The 16,155-nt window shown below is 50.6% G+C and overlaps 1 protein-coding gene across 4 annotated transcripts in view; it reads left to right on the top strand.

Annotated features, from left to right (window-relative positions):
• Pax5 (paired box 5) overlaps positions 1-16,155 on the top strand; it is a 192,025-nt gene that overhangs the window by 27,775 nt on the left and 148,095 nt on the right. For all 4 annotated transcript variants that reach the window (XM_076564114.1, XM_042271079.2, XM_076564115.1 and 1 more), the window contains exons 4-5: positions 1,733-1,797; positions 4,748-4,876. In XM_076564114.1, the coding sequence (XP_076420229.1) occupies positions 1,733-1,797; positions 4,748-4,876 (194 nt within the window). The remainder of the gene's footprint in view (positions 1-1,732; positions 1,798-4,747; positions 4,877-16,155) is intronic.

Genomic DNA, 16,155 nt, shown 5'->3' with positions numbered 1-16,155 from the left:
GCTCCCAGTTGCTTGGGTCCTTTCCAGAAAATGTGTTGGTTTGAATTTAATAAAGTTTTGTTTTTACGAATGTGCAGTCTGTTGAACCTGCTCCTGCTTCTTTGGCAGTGGCTGGGGCATCTCCATCCTTTGTGCTTCTGGTGTAAATTACTTGGGCCCTGTGCTTTGAAGTCAGTTTGATGCATGCTTTCCTAAGGCGCCCCTGAAGGCTGCTCTGGCCAGGGAACGAGAACCTTCAGTCTCTCAGAGACCACAGCTGGAGTGGTGTGTTCATAGCTGGAAACTCTTCCTGGGGCCTCCAGGAGACCATGAGCACAGCACGTCTTTGAACACAGAACGGAGACAACCCAAAGTCCCTGTGGGATCTGCAAGAGTTTGGCAAACATAGGTTTGTCAAACAGGACGAGGTGGTTGAGTTTGTCCTGCACTTGGATCTTGGGTCACCTCTTTTGGCCTCACCTGATGGTCGTTTGCTGGGTCTTTATCTCTTTGGCTAACTTTCTTTCGTTGGCCTTTTTCTTTTTGTTGTCATCCCTGGGGGACACGGCGAAACCCCGGGAGCAGTGGCAAGGGCTGCAGCCTCGTTGAGACGCTTCCTCCCCGTGGGGTGTGTGTGAGCTGGCTTCTTAGGAAGCCAAGCCAGGCGCTTTCCCTGGGCAGCACTTCATACCTTCAGTGACACACATCCTCTTCCTAGCAAGCTTCCCTGGTGGGTGTACTAATCTTATTTGTGGAGTCTTTAGGGCACAGAAACCAGCACGAGAGCGCTGCCAGAGGGCAGACAGGTTGCCTGGTTCAGTGCTTTGGTTCCACAGGTGGAAGCCGAGCTCTAGCGAGGGGAAGGATCTCTGATGGGGCTGCAGGCACACCTGAGCGTCAGCTAGGCCGACCTGGACCAGTGTCACATCAGCTCCGTTCTTCAGAAAAGGAGGTGCTCCGGCAGCTGTGCTGGTGCAGCCCTGCCATCCCAGCCCCTAGTAGAAGAGGCAGGAAGATCAGGAGTTCAAGGCTAGCCTTGGGTAGATAGGGAGCTTAAGGCTAGCACGAGTCACATGAGATTGTGCTTCAGAAAAACCTAACACACCAGAACACAAAAAATGAAAAAGTGAACAGAGAGGGTGATGCAAGCCACCCAAAGACACCCAGTGAGGAAACTCCTCAGAACTAATTCCCAGTCTGGTCCCATAATCTCGCACCCCAGCCCTGCCCCTTTCCTGTGTCTCTGCATAACTAGCTAAGGTCTCTTTCTTCTTCCTCCTTTTTCTTTTCCATTTTTTAAAAAGATGGGGCTCGCCAGGCGGTGGTGACACATGCTTTTAATCCCAGCACTTGGGAGGCAGAGGCAGGTGGATCTCTGTGAGTTCGAGGCCAGCCTGATCTCCAAAGTGAGTTCCAGGAAAGGCGCAAAGCTTTCAGAGAAAACCCGTCTCGAACCCCCCCCCCCAAAAAAAAAAGATGGGGCTCATGTATGCCACACTAGGCTTGGACTTGCTGTGTAGCTGAGGATAACTTTGAACTTCTGATTTCCTTACCTCCTCCTCCTGCCTAGTGCTGGGACTATGGGTGTGTACCAGCTCAGGCAGTTTCATCCTTGCTGGGGATGGAACCCAGGGCTTTGCTCATGCCGGGCAAGCACTCTACCAAGGGGGCAACGTCCCAGCCTCAGGGTCTCTTTCCTTCTCAATAGTAAATCGTCATTTGTTTTCCTTTTTTTTCCCCCAACTGCCTACAGGATCATCCGGACAAAAGTACAGCAGCCCCCCAACCAGCCAGTCCCAGCTTCCAGTCACAGCATAGGTAAGAACTTTTCAAAAAAATTTGAAAATCTAATGGGCTCCAAATATTCTAAAGAACTTTTAATCATTCTTATGGACAGATAATTCTGCATAAAACACTTCACACGCGTCCTAATGCTCCTTCTTTGTCATTCTCCAAGGGCTGAACCTGGCAAATGAATTTTATAAATACTGCTAAAAGGTTTTGAATTTTACTGATTATTATGATAAATAGCTTTCACCATGAGACAGAAAATTGAAATCTAAGCCAAAAAAAATCCACTAATGGGGGTCTATAGAATGTCAGATAATTAAAGTAATAAATCAAGAAAGGGATACTTATTCATAACATTTTCTGCATCATTAGTCAGTAAGTAGTTTTGAATGTGTTTTTTTCTTCTATAACCAGCCTTCTGCAATTCTTTGTGCACTTGCAGTCTTGAGTGAAGATGTAGCAAAACTTCCCAAACTTTTTTTCTCTCTTGCTCTCGCTTCGCTCTCTTGTACACTGCCAACCGTTGAGGGCTGCCTGTGGGGTTTCCGAGGTCCACAGGGGAAGTCTAAGAGTGACCATGACTCATAAGGGTGGAGTCACACTCAAAGGTCTAAACTTTTTCCTTGCTTCCTCTTCAAAGAGGAGTTGAAAATGACATCTATAATCAAGGCATATTCTTGATGTCATTTCTTCATTTAGGACAAAGGAATACTTCTGGGTTGCTGGGGAAAAGTTACTCTATTGTAAGGAAGCAGGTGGTTATTCAGCAAGCCTCTGCCAGTTTGGGTGCTATAGACCCTAAGAATTCTGCAGCACTGCCTCTCAGATTGTACAGTATTCCAGTCCATTTATCATTGCCAGTTACATCTGTGTGTATGTGCAGTGTGCATGCGCTTACTTGAGGAGGCCAGAAGAGGGCGATGGATCCCTTGGAGCTGGGGTTACTGGTAGTCATAAGATATTTGATATGGGTTCTGGGAACTGAACTCAAGTCCTCTGGAAGAACAGCAAGTGCTCTTAGCCCACAAGCCATCTCTCCAGCCTTCACCACCATTCTTTCTTTAAATAAAAACCCGAACTTCTCACGGTGATGAGGAAGAAGACTGGCAGGGGCCTGTTATGGTTCCAATTCTGGCATTAGCTCACCCAGCAACCAGACAAGTATCTCATCTCTGAGCATCAATCTCCCCCTTGTTACATGGTGTCCCCTGAGTTCTCTGATCCTCTGAGGGTGACTCTTTGAAGGAAGGTAAGACAAAGTCCTGCCTGCCCAAGACCATTCTTCATTCTGTGCTGCCATTGGAAAGACTTTACTATGCCCTTGCTATGTGGACCCTGGGGTTGGAAATCGATGCCAGACAAAAAAATCCCTGTTCTTAAGGGCTTCCAGTCCCATAGGAGAATGTGGGAAGGTAATTTGAAAAACAAGCAAGCAAACAAACACCCTACAAAACAAAGCAAAAAATGAAAGCCCAGGAATCGGGTCTACATGAGTAGCAGGAAGGGCCATTTCTCTGCTGGGTGGAATGACAGGGTTGAGGAGGGTTTCCTGGGTGGGGTGAGGGGGTGTTTGTGGCTGAGATTTCACTTGTGGCTCTAACTGTCCCAGGGTATGTAGCATGAAAAGATAAAACTATCCTTCATTAGCGTGAGAGGAATAATTCTACAGTAATTCAGCAGAGTGGTATGTTTTGCCCCAGAAATTTCTATGAAAACTTTATCTCACATGTCTACAGCCTCATATAGTTCACAAACTTATTGAGCGTGGAGGACAGCCGGAGCTCACAGGTTGGGTGACAAAAACCCTATGTGAAGCCAGAACAGGGCCCTGGGTCCTCTGTGCCCAGTGTGTGACTGCAAAACACCTGAGCAGTTGTTGTTGGCCAAGCCTGTTTTCCATGTGGCTGTTGTTTGAAGTGCCAAGTGAGCTCTCTATTCCTTTGTCCTTTGCACCTCAATACAGAAGAGGTCATGGGATTTGCATAAATCTATTTTGAGGAGCTTTTCTGGTGAAGGGAAAGAGAAGTTAGCCATTTCTGCATTGGTGTCTCTTAAGGGAGATCTAAACTCAAGCTCAGATGTGAGCAGAAAGGCCCTGCACCCTCTAGGCCTGTAGAGCTAGGGGCTGCCTCTGCTCCAAGGAAAGTGGCTTATGGCTCCAGCCACACCCTGCTCTGCAAAGTAAAGGCTCCACCTGCCTCTGGCTAGCTGCTCACAGAGAGGTGTGTGAGAGCAGTCTACTGGTCTTAATGAAGGGAGGAAGAACCCTCACATCTCACAAGTGGAAATCCAGCCACATAGCTAGAGCGGATCTTCATAGGGCCCCTAGACTCCAGACTGGGAGTCACTGTGAAACTTGCCGCAGGCCCCTCCCCTCCTTTGGGACTTAGAGACCTGGTCCTGGCCACAATAAGTCATCACCACCTCTGTTTCCGAAAACTTGTAGGAAGGAAAATTTTAGGCCTGAGGCTAACTATGAGTGCTGCTTAGCTAGATCACTTTGAATATCTTCACCTTATGAAACTAACTTTCCTCATTTGGCAAATAGAAAAATAATCAGTAGCACCCTGGGCTGTCGCAACACCCGAGTGAAAAGCAGGATATCAGTGGGAGACATGTCTTTCTCCAGTTCACCAGTGAAGAGCATACTTCTTATTATATTTTATTTTGTGTGTGTGTGTGTGTGTGTGTGTGTGTGTGTGTGTGTGTGTGTGTGTGTGAATCTGTATGCACGCATGGCTGGAATGTAAGCAGAGATGAACGTGGCTCAAGTATGCATCTAGGTCTTTCCCCCACATTGCAGAGGCACCAGCTGCCCCCCTCCCACATCCTCCTGTCTCCTGCACCCTTGGGCTGGCTGAGATCTTAGCAATCCCCTTTTTATTCCGCGCTTGTGTTCCTTTCTGCTGGGTTGTACCCAGCCCCGTGTTTCTAGTGAGCGCCCTGGTGACCGGCCCGCACCCCTCTCCTTCCACAGTGTCTACAGGCTCCGTGACGCAGGTGTCGTCGGTGAGCACCGACTCCGCAGGCTCCTCGTACTCCATCAGTGGCATCCTGGGCATCACGTCTCCCAGTGCCGACACCAACAAGCGCAAGAGGGATGAAGGTAAGAGATGGCCGCGCATCCCGGTCAGGGGTGCACCAACCAGGGTCTGCGAGGGGCACTCATAGAAGGCGAGCAAAAGTGCCAGCTCAACACCCTCACCTGCAGAGGACTGGAGTTCCCAGGGCCCTGTCCTTTCCTCCGAGACAAGGAAGACAGACAGGCACCCGAGCAGGGACTCGTTCCCTGCTGGTCTCTACCCATGTTCACTCCTTGGGTGAGAAGAGCCACTGCTGCCTGCACTTTGCTGCTTTTGAGAGAATCCTGAGGACAGATGGCACCCAGGGCTGCTGTGTAGACGGTCTTAGCTCAGCCACAATGTCTCCTTTGTGGGTTTTGGAGGCAAGAGATGGGTTGGGCAGGGCAACCACTGCTTTGCTCTGCAGTGAGGGCGACGTGTGGGGAGAAAGGGCAGGAACTAGAAACGCTGCTCTGTGGGGGAAGGGGAGAGACGATGATGAAGGGCAGAGGGAAGTCAATAACCAACTCATCATTGCCCTTGGACCCGAGATGAAGGAGTTCTGGGTCTCCTGGGGATTACAAAGATGACAGCCTTCTCCTGTGCTGTCTGGGCTATTGGAACTGGCCACCTTTGTGTAGGACACAGACTACAGTGACCGGGACTCCTTCCACTAAATGACCCCCTGGGAGTCTGTAAAACCTTAGTCAGAAAATGTGTGTGTGTGTGTGTGTGTGTGTGTGTGTGTGTGTGTGTGTGTGTGTGTGTGTGTGTAAGCTCTGGTCTGGGGCTGGAGAGCAGAGCGACAGAAATTTTGATTCAACTGTCTGTCTGCTGGCACAATTCTTCCTCAGCATCATGTAAGGGATGTATGTTGTCATGAATACATGCCTAACTACTTAAGATTTGTAACTAGAAAATGTAGTCAGCCCCGTGGTGGATTGGCCTGGGGTCTTCAGGGCCCCAGGCATTGGAGCTGGCCTCAGTGTGCAATGGTAGGCCAAGCTGGCATGATTCACGGCTCTCGGAGTGTGCTTCACCCGCTTCCCCTGCTCCCATACTTCGGAACAGATGTCAGAAGTCTTTAACTCAGTGGGTGGCGGTGCCAGCTTGCTGCAGGAGGCAGTGGGCCTGCCATCTCTGTTGGTTTATGGGGTTGATGGTGTTATCTTTTTCCTCCATGTCACCTGGACTCTAAGCAGATGTACCAAGCTGGTGCCTGGCTATGTTTGATCCCAGTGAAGGGATGGCTTAGAGGATGCTCCTTTGCAGCTGGAAAACTCAGGCAGAGTTTTGGAGAAAGCAAAAAAAATAAAAAATATCTAGCTTAATGTTTATTAACGGACAGATTCTGATGGGGCATGGTACTAGAGAATTCTATGGGTTAACTTGATCAGAAGAAGCTTTTGACCCTCCAGCCAGGCACACAGTAGGTCATAGGTGGCACATAGTAGGTGGTTGATGTCCTTGAAGGTTCTGTTTGTCAGCTTGTTTACTGAGGATGGTGGCTGCTCTGGAGATACTCATTTTAAAACATTTATTTATTTATTTATTTATTTATTTATTTATTTATTTATTTATTTATTTATTTATTTATTTATGGGTGGGGGTGCGCAGTGCCATGGTGTGCACGTGGGGATCAGAGGACAACTCTCAGGAGTTGGGATGTGGTGGTGCATGCTGTAATCCTAGCACTTGGCAGGCTGAGACCAAACTCTGAGCCCAGAGTCAGTGTGAGCGACACGGTGAGTGAGGGCCTGTCTCAAAGACAACAGAAAACCAAGACCGAGGAGGGTTCAGGATGAGATGTAGGACTGGATGCTCTGCACTGCTACCAGTTCTGAACTCTAGGAGAGTCTTGAACCCTGGGAAGACGTTGGGTGAAATTTCTGTCTGTGGTACAGAGGCCAAGACAGGAAGACTTGATAGTCTTGGGAGGTTCACAGGATTGAGAAGAATGAGGACCTGAGTGAGTCCTCTCTCGGCTGCCCTGCTTCAGGAGGAGCAGAGCGGCTCGAGCCGAGAAGTGGCTCTTGTTGGGGCGATGTCTCAGGGGCGGGGGCACTGACAGGTCTCCCCGTCCTTTCTCATCCTCCCTCTGTCTTATGGATCCCTGAGTTAGCCTCAGAGAGGTGGAGCTCGCTGGTGCACTATCATCTGCCTCAGAAGGGGCAGAGCCAACACCCCACTTTATCAGGGACGGTAACCCAGGATGCAGGGTGCTCTGTGCCATGGACAGTCGCGTAGCTTGTGTAGACTGGGAAGTAACGGAACTGAAGAACCCTGAGGCTTCACCCCCTGGTGTTATCCGGACGATTGTCACTGCCTGGTCTTCCAGAGGGGAGCTGCGGAGGTGAAGCAGCCTGTGGCCGGGTAGAACCCTTGGTGGGCATGAAAGAGTGGCAGGCTGAGGAGCATGGTTAGTAGGCTGGATGATGTTGAGGGTGTGGTGAAGGGAGACCTTGAGGGAGCAGAGAGAGTATGATTCAGTAACCAGGGCAATACAAAGAATGGCTGGGCCCGGCAGGGGCCAGCTGGGGTGAGACTTCACACTGTGGATATGGAAGGGTGCTGATCTCCAGGATGGTAAGCAGGCTGCAGGAAGAGAATCTGCAGGAAAGGGGTATTCAAGAGTCAGGAGGAAGACAGCCGGGCACCCCGTTCCACGTCTTCATGAGGTAACTAAGACTTCCCAGTGGAGCTCGCTGGTGCACTATCATCTCCAGCTTGGACTCGGGTTATGCCCTGTGGGTATTTCCTGCCCAGACCCCAGGTTTGGGAAGGCAATGATGGGACGCAATCTCATGCAGAGGGCAGGCTAGGGGGATCAAGACTGAAGGCTCCAAGTCTCTCCAAAGGGCAAAGTATGAGGTGACACTCTCCCCGGGGGTGGGATGAGCAAGGCCAAAAGGGGTCTTTTTTGATCCGAAGGGTCTCAGAAGACTCTTCTCAGGAGCTGCATCAGAGGACTAAGGAGAACATGCCGGTCAAAGGTAATGGAGAGCGTGCCCGGTCTGGGACTCCAGTGAGCAGGTACAGAGAAAGACCAGTTCCAGGACTTGGACAGGGAGAGAGATGGCAAGCATGTCAGGTGGCTCGATACCAACTGTAACCCCTGAAATTTTAGTTTGAAAAATTGGAGACTCAAGAAATACTGTGCTGAATGTTTGGGGGTGTTGGTGTGGTTTTGGAGGTGATTGGCCCACCAGCCCTGTTCTGTAGAAACAGAACAAAGGCCGTAGGTGTCATTAACCACTCTCTGGAGACCAAACAGTCACAAGAAGGGCAAGAGTGACCATGTCCTCCTCGCACTTGGAGGTGGGATTGAGTTCACGGCCAGCCTAGCCACACCGCAAGACTGTCTCAAAAAAAACCAAATCTGGGTGTGTTAACACACTTGAGGATCAAGAGTTCAAGGTCAGCTTCTGACTGCTTAGTAAGTTTGAGGCTAGCTTGGGCAATGGGAGCCTAGTCTCAAGAGATAAACAAAAACAAACAAAAGATCAACCAACCAATTCCCCACCCCAACCCGATAATGAGTAAAAAGAAAAAGAAAGTAACGGGGTTAGAGGTTGAGAAGATGGCTAGGGAGCCTGGGTTTGGACCCCCTGCACCCTAAAAAGCAGCTTCAAGCAGTGGTGTGAGCCTATAATCCTGCTCTGGGGAGACAGAGGTAGATGATCCTTGTGTTCACTGGCTGACCAGCCCAGCTGAACCGCTAAGCTCCAGGTTCATTGAAAACCCTGTCTCGCTGGACAGCGGTGGCGGTGGCACACGCCTTTAATTCCAGCACTCGGGAGGCAGAGTCAGGCAGATCTCTGTGAGTTCGAGGCCAGCCTGGTCTACAGAGTGAGATCCAGGACAGGCACCAAAACTACACAGAGAAACCCTGTCTCAAAAAACCAAAAAAAGAAAAAAGAAAGAAAGAAAACCCTGTCTCAAAAAATAACCTGGAGGGCGATGGAGGAAGACACTCGGTGTGACCCTCTGGCCTCCATGTGCTTTTACACCCACACACACTGTGTATGCTCTTACACACACTTGCACAGAAACAAGTGGAATTAGTCTTAATAACGTATTTTCCTAGTCTGAACATTATCACTTCGACATATAATCAAATCTTCGGATATGCCATGCTGCCTCTTTTTGTTTGAACTAAGTTGTTGAAATATGGTGTACATTTTACATGCATAACACATCTCAGTTTGGACCCCAAATGTCTGAAACCTCCAATCAGATATTGTCAATCCTGTTTTTTCTGTGGCTTTTGTTTTTTTTATTGCTATTTGTTTTAAATTTGTTAATTAGTATTACTGTTGTGTACGTGTGATGTGTATGGGTTAGGGCATTCACATGTCACAGAGTGGAGTTTAAAGGTCAACTTCGTGGACTCGGTCGGTTCTCTCCTTCTACCTTTCTATGGTTGAAGTCCTGTCAGCCAGCATGTGCTACAAACACTTCTACCCTGAGTCACCTCGCCAGCCTAGTTTCTGTTTTGAAAATTTAAGTACATTGAAATGAAATGAAAAAAAAAAAATTAGACAAACGTGGTCAGTAGATCATGCCTATAATCTCAGCACTTGGGGAAACGATGCAGGAGCATGGGTTGTTGCGGGTCTGACGGCAACCTGGATTGTTCCGTGAGTTCAAGGCCAGCCTAGGATACATAGCCAAACTGTTTTAAAACAAGAAGAAAAGCTTTAGTTCTCAGTTGTACTAGCCGTATTTCCAATGTTTGCCCATCACAGTAGGCTAATGGCTACTGTATTGAACAACGCTGAGTATGTCATAGATGTTCAGTGAATGCTTACTGGTAGAATGGGTCACTCATGTGCCTTCAGAGGGTTCAAAATTAATGAGGAGGGCAAATGAGGTCTCTGGTCTCCTCAGTCACAGGGCTTCTGTCTAGCGGGTTAAGGCCTCCACAGAAAGCCCTACTCGAGGAGAGTCCTGGAGCCACAGCAAACAACTTAGGACATTGGCAGACCAGCATATGAGCAAGGGTCCTTTCAGACTAGAAATTCCAGGTTTCTCTCCAGGGTGTGTCTTGGACCATACCTGGGGATATGACCCTTATGCCCAGAGCTCAGATGAACTGCTCTGTGACCGAGGCAGCATCAGGCAGGTCCCTGTGTCCTCTGAGGGCAGAGCATGGGTGGTTAAAGGGGGCCATGGGGAGCAAGAGGCTGCTAGAGCAGTATGCGTTTCCCTCACAGCAGCTAGACTGGACCAAGGATAGAAGAACTCACTATTATCAACGTAGTGAGTTCCCCGTCACTGGAGGTATGAACAGGGGCTGGACAAAAGAAAGGCAGCAGAATCAAAGAAGGCATCTGTTTTGGTTACTGTGACTTTTGGAGGCTGTGACAGCTGAGGGGTGCATCTGTGACATGCAGAGTTTGAAGTGGTCTGTCTATTCACTTCACCCTTTGCTGTCATGCCTGGCTCCGAATCTGCTTTTCATGGGTGGAACTGGGTAAGGGCCCCGTCTTGGGTGATTCCACCCCTTGCCAAACCCTTGCTCAGAGATGCCTGGGAGTCTTGGGGAAGGCCTGGACCCTCAGGTTGAGTTGGACCTTGTGGAGAGGCAGCCTGGTCCCTTGGTCTCACCTGTGACCTTTCAGGGAGAAAGCTGTGGTAGTGGACCTAGGACCCTGCTGGGTTTGGGGTTCAGGGCCAGAGGTGGGACATCTGTCTCCGGAAGACCCAAGGGAACTGCTGGCAGGCTGGACTTGGGAGCACCAGGCAGGGCTGTGAATAGCAGCCATGAGTGAAAAGGTGGCCCCTCTGCTGCTTCCTGGGACTTTGATCTCCTGTGAGGCCTTCTTCTGCACTCTCCTGCTGGTCTCAAGGGCCCCATTCAGATCCCCTCGACCTTCCCTTCCTGCCCGCCCTGAGTTTGAAAAGCCTTGAATACAGGAGGTCAGTGGAGTGAGAATCCTTTCATCAGCTCAGAAAACCAAATGCTCCAGCTTCTGGTGAGGCAGCCAGGGTTGCTGCAAAGAGGCTTCTGGCTTTTTAGGGAGGACAGGAAGGACAGCCAGGACCTTGAGGTGCCAGTGTGTCTAAATAACGCAAGTTCAGTGTGACCCCATAGTGAGGTTGGGGCAGTTGGCTGGGCCTCCTCTCAGGACTGTCTGTTCTGTTCTTGGTGCTGGGGGTTTTTGTATCTCTGGTGCTTGGTGCCTTTTGTGTGGGAGTGCCTCTCAGATGGGTTCTCCTAGTCCTGTGTGTTTTCTCTTAGTCACCCACCCCACACTTGCCTTTCTTTGTTTATTTTTCGATCTCTCTCTCATCAATGCCGATAAGAAACTTCTGTCATTCGGTCAGAGCCCTACCCAGCAAATCCCTGTAGGACTGTGTGGTGGAGTGATGGGCCGACAAGGCTCAGCACTCACTCGAGCCATAGGCTGGCGGGCCCTGGTCTGTCTGTCTTTCCCTGGACACATTTCCTGTGTTCTGGGCAGAGGGTGGAACAGAGTGGGGGAACTTCCTGTCAGATTTCCTAGAAGAAATGGGGGACGGGCAAAGCTGGGGCTCTTTTGTCAGGAGTTAATGGCAGCCCTGGCCCGTAGATCTCAAGATTTCACAGACCTGTGACCTCTGGGGAGCCCTGCCTCCTAGAGATGTTGAGTCTGGGACACAGGTTCTGGGGCATCCTAGAGCAGGAGTGGAATGGTCTGAGGACTTCCTGTAGTGAGATCTTGAGCAAGTAATATGGTCTCTGAATCTGTGTTTTGCCATTTGGAAAGGAGAGGTGGCCAGAGCCTTGTAGATATCCTGAGGTTAAAGGGAAGTGACTCCCCCAGAGGGTTTAAGTACCGGCATTATAAACGGCCCTGTGGGCTTGAGGAGGTGAGGCCCGTCTCAGGCGTAGGATGGCGGGCTCCAGCCACAGTTCGAGCTGCTTGGCAACTGAAACTCACAGGTCTGCCCGCTGTTGACTTCCTGTTTATAACAGTCAGGGGTTGGGGTGGGGGGCACTGAAGGAATAGGAGGAAAGGAGGACAAGCTGGGGAGCCCATGGACCTCCAGGCTGAACAACAGCGCCCCCAGGTGTCCGCCACAAAACCGGGGGCCACTCGGCATTCTTTTTCTTTGCCTTTGGGAGTTTACCACGCTCCTTCACAGGAGGGAAAAAAAAACAAAAAGAACCGAGCAAGCCTCATTTTTTCGTGGAAAGAGGTGCAGGGTGCTCGCCAGGTGGTGCCCTCCAGGGCAGAGGACAAAGGCAAGGGCTGGAGGGCTGGTGTCTCAGGGGTTCTTAGAGTCACCAGCTTGTGTCAAAGAAGGCACCCTGGAGGTTAGGGTCCCCTCCTCCAAGGTCATTATGCAGATGAGAAACGAGGCCGGGAGGGAAGAGGAGTCCGAGTGGGTCAGAGGGCAAACCCTAGAAGACCTGGCTCCTCAGAACATCCTTGATGTCCTCTGTGGTCCTCACTGTTCAGAGCCAATGTGACCTCACCTTAAGCGTATTGCCGCACGAGGCGCTCACCCACTGATCCCCAGAGGCACTGCACCCCGAGCTCTGTCTGACCTTCCTATGTCTCCTCTCACTCTTCCACTAGGGTTCTGTGAGCCCTGTGTCTCAGCCACCCTGCGGCAGCACCCTCCATCTGGCAGGGACCCCCCAAGAAGTGGTTTAGCTAGCCTGTCTGGGTTGTCCATAGCCAGCTCACCCCACTGTGTGGATGCTCAGGGCTGGCCATTCCCGCTTCACAACTGGCTATGGCCGTGGGATGCTCCCAGGGTGAACTTTGCCTGAACGGAGGCATCCGTTCTCGTGGTAGCTTTTAGGGGGCAGGTAGGTGGTTACTGCCATTTTGTTATGGCCCCTGTTGTGGCTTCCCTGGCCCTGGGAGGGGTGTCCTGTACACTCATCTAGATGGCCTCTTCCCTGAATTCTCTTGTTGTCCAGGCAGGAACCGTGACGAAGGTCCTCGCCTGCAGTCACTGTTCAGACGATTTCATCTGCGGGCTGCAGTCAAATCTGGAACTCTGGGTGATAACTCACAGGTCTGGCCGCTTTGGGTTTCTGGGTGGCTGCTCTCAGCCCGCTCTAGCACCTCAGCTTTGCTGGTTTCTAAGCCCCAAGAACCTAACGCTCTTAGAATCTGAGCCCAGACCCTAGAGAAAAGCGTTCCACACAGCCAAAGGCCGTAGGAGGCAGGTCCCAGGAGTGGCAAAGGGTGTATAAGCTTGTGTACAAGTGTGTGCACCCTTGTGGTCAGGGGTGTGGGTGGTCCAGCCCAGGCCAGAAGCAGGTGGTTTGGGAAGTCAGCGTCTTGGGGTGGGGCTAAGGAGCCATGCTGCAGATGTCCAGAACAGTGGGGCTGGGGTCACTTGTGTTATAGTTCCCCGGGGCATGAAGCTCTGGAGTCACCCAGTGATTGTGTTGGGGTCCACAGACATGCTGTTCTGAATGTCTAGTTCCCAGCCTGGCTCTTCCTCGTCCTTCCTTTGAAACCGTGAGCACCCCAGCGGAGACCCAGGCAGCCAGGGTTCCTGGGTGAAGAGTCCAGGTGGTCTCTTGCGGGGCTTCATGGGCCTTTCCCTCGGGCTTGGGGCCTGTCCCAAGGGTCGGGGGCCAGGTTTCAGTTCCTCCTAGCTCTGGTCCCCCAGTTTCACTTTGATTCAGTGAGGGAAAGCCTGTGTGGGAGCCGGAGCCACTGAACCCCCTCACCGCTCTGTTTACATGCCTGCTTAGCCCAAGCCTCCCACAGTCCCCCAGACTCCAGTGCCCATTCACTGCTTTTGGGTTCAGGGGAGCCCTGGGAATATGAATTTGGGTATTGGGACCCCTTTAAACTTAAAACTTATTGAGGACTAATTAAAGTATTGGGGCTAATTAAAGTGGGTAAAATTAAATTATTAGTTTATGAAAATAACAACAATAAAGAAGTAACACATATAACAACCATAAATAAAACATGTATAAGAACTGTTTTCCAAACTGAAGATTTAGTAGGGGTGATGCTGTTCTACACCTGTGCAAGTATTTTTAGGTCTGGTTTGACAGGACAGCTGGAGTCTCAGGGGTGCCTCTGAACTCACTGTCATAATGCCACACTTCCTAGGCTCTGGAAAACTCCACTGTGTGCTTGAATGAAGGCCAATGACACTGTGACATTATGGTGAAAATAGTTCAACCTCACAGACCCCCTGGAGGGTCTTGGGAACCCCCTGAGTCTCTGGACTCCACCTTGGGGGTTTCTGCACCGGCTGCTCCTGACTCTGATGGTGCCTGCTCATCTCATACAGACAGGGAGAGCAGATTCTGTGGTTCTAGTTAAAGGAGAGAGAGCGCTGGGATCTCCCATTCTTAACCGGGAGGGAGCGGCAGGGCACACCGGGCTTTGGCCATCCTCTCACAGCGGATGTGTGGTTTCTGACTCTCCTCTCAGCCTTTACTTCCACAGGGAGGCGTGACCACTGAGCATTTCGTATTCCAGCAGAATGTCTGTAGGGTCTGAGGTCTGACTTCCTTCCCTCCAGTTTTCATCCTTTTGTGCTCCCTCCGAGCAGGGGAGGGGGACCCACCCATCTCTTCACCCGGTTCAGTTCTGCACTAGCTTGCAGGCCCCACCCTGGGCATATTTTTGGTGGGAGGAAAATCCAGCTATGATATTGATTGGGAATGAAATATAATAAAATAAAATAAGAAAGTGCCTTCAGTATTTATCTTGATGCCCAGTACTAGACGAAAAACGAATCTGAAAGGAGATTTTTGAACTGATTACATAGGGGCTTCTGGGCATTTCTGGGACACTAGGGGAGAGTGACTCACACGCATGTGTGTGCACTGTGCGTGTGTCTGATTTCACTTTAACCCCCCGCCCCCCAGTCTTCACTTTCACTGGCGTGAGTATCATTTGCATTCATCTCTGCTTAGCTGGAGAAAGAGCCTGCCCTGAGGCAAGCTGAGATGTTCCAGGGAAAGAAAATTCACTAAAAGAAGTTGTAAAGAAGGTGATGGTGTGAGAGACATCGCTTATAGTGAGATCAAGGGAGCTATGAGCAAACAGAGAAAGGTGTGGCCCCTTGGGAAAGGGTTAAGGGAGGCGGGGTTAGAACTTCCCAGCACCAACCACCAGGTGGCACCATTGACCCAGGACAGCTTAGTTGCTGTCTAGGGTACCCGGGCGGTGGGTACTGGCCATTTGTGAATTGCTATGCTTGTTCCTGGGCAGGAGTGGCATGGCTGGGTAGCCCTGACTCTCACTTCTCTGCCAGAGGGGAGGGTGGCCATGGTTGCTGGGGTAAATTCCACCCTTTTCTCACCCTGTGGCCCCGACGTCTGGACACAAACCTTTCCAGGAATTCTTTGGTCTAGCCTGAGCTTTTACTTGGTGTGTGACCCTGGGCAAGTCACCGCTTTCTGAGGCTTGCTTCTCTCACGCTAGAACAAACAGTTGGATCTTAAGGGTCCCACACTGGGTGGTGTGTCAGGAGTGAGAGTGGTGTTGGAGCTCCATTCTGGCTCTTTCTGTTTGTTAGCTGTGTGACCTTGGGCAGGTCACTTCTCACAGGAAATATCTTTCAGTAAACCTTTTCCTGGTTTTAAATACAATATCTGATTGGAAAATGCCTTGAAGTGTGTGTGTGTGTGTGTGTGTGTGTGTGTGTGTGTGTGTGTGTCTGTGTGTGTCTGTGTGTGTCTGTGTGTGTCTGTCTGTCTGTCTGTCTGTGTCCCTGGGGACTGACTGTTAGATAGGGTTCTTAATGTCTCTCTCCTTAGGTCTGAATCTCTGCCTGTGAACACAGAAAAAGGCCTTTTGGCAGATGTCTGCTTGAAGACACTGTGTCTCTGTCTTAAATATTTCTTCAACCTCCTTGTTGCTCTCTATCTCCACCGCCCTGGCACTGGCCAGAGATTCTCTTTGTTCCCTTTGGACTATTGCTACAGCCGCTGTGCTGGTCTCTGTCTCCTGATTTCTCCAAAGAGTCTGGCTTTCACATAGCACACTTAATGTCTCCTCTGCAATTCTGTTCTGATGCATGGCCCTCAGGAGAGTTTTAACAGTTCTCGTCCACACACTGTCCTCAGAAGCCCTTTGAACTTCTTAACAAAGCTGGCTGCCTCCTGAGACGAAGTCCCTCCCCGCTCCATGCTCAGTCTGTCAGACGGAAGCTCCTTCAGCACTTCCTCGGCACCTCCTGCCCTTTCCTGCTGACATCACGTAGGTGGGCTAGAGTCAGGCAACCTGGGGTCTTCTACTTCACCCACTGCTATTCCTCTGAGAGCGACCTGTGAGCCTCAGTTTCCCCATATGTAAACAAAGGTACTGGTTGTACCTGCAGCTGAGCCACAGGGATGGACTGA

The sequence above is a fragment of the Peromyscus maniculatus genome, chromosome 2 (genome assembly GCF_049852395.1).
Source record: "Peromyscus maniculatus bairdii isolate BWxNUB_F1_BW_parent chromosome 2, HU_Pman_BW_mat_3.1, whole genome shotgun sequence".
Taxonomy (NCBI): Eukaryota; Metazoa; Chordata; class Mammalia; order Rodentia; family Cricetidae; genus Peromyscus; species Peromyscus maniculatus.
This window is presented reverse-complemented; position numbering and strand designations above follow the sequence as displayed.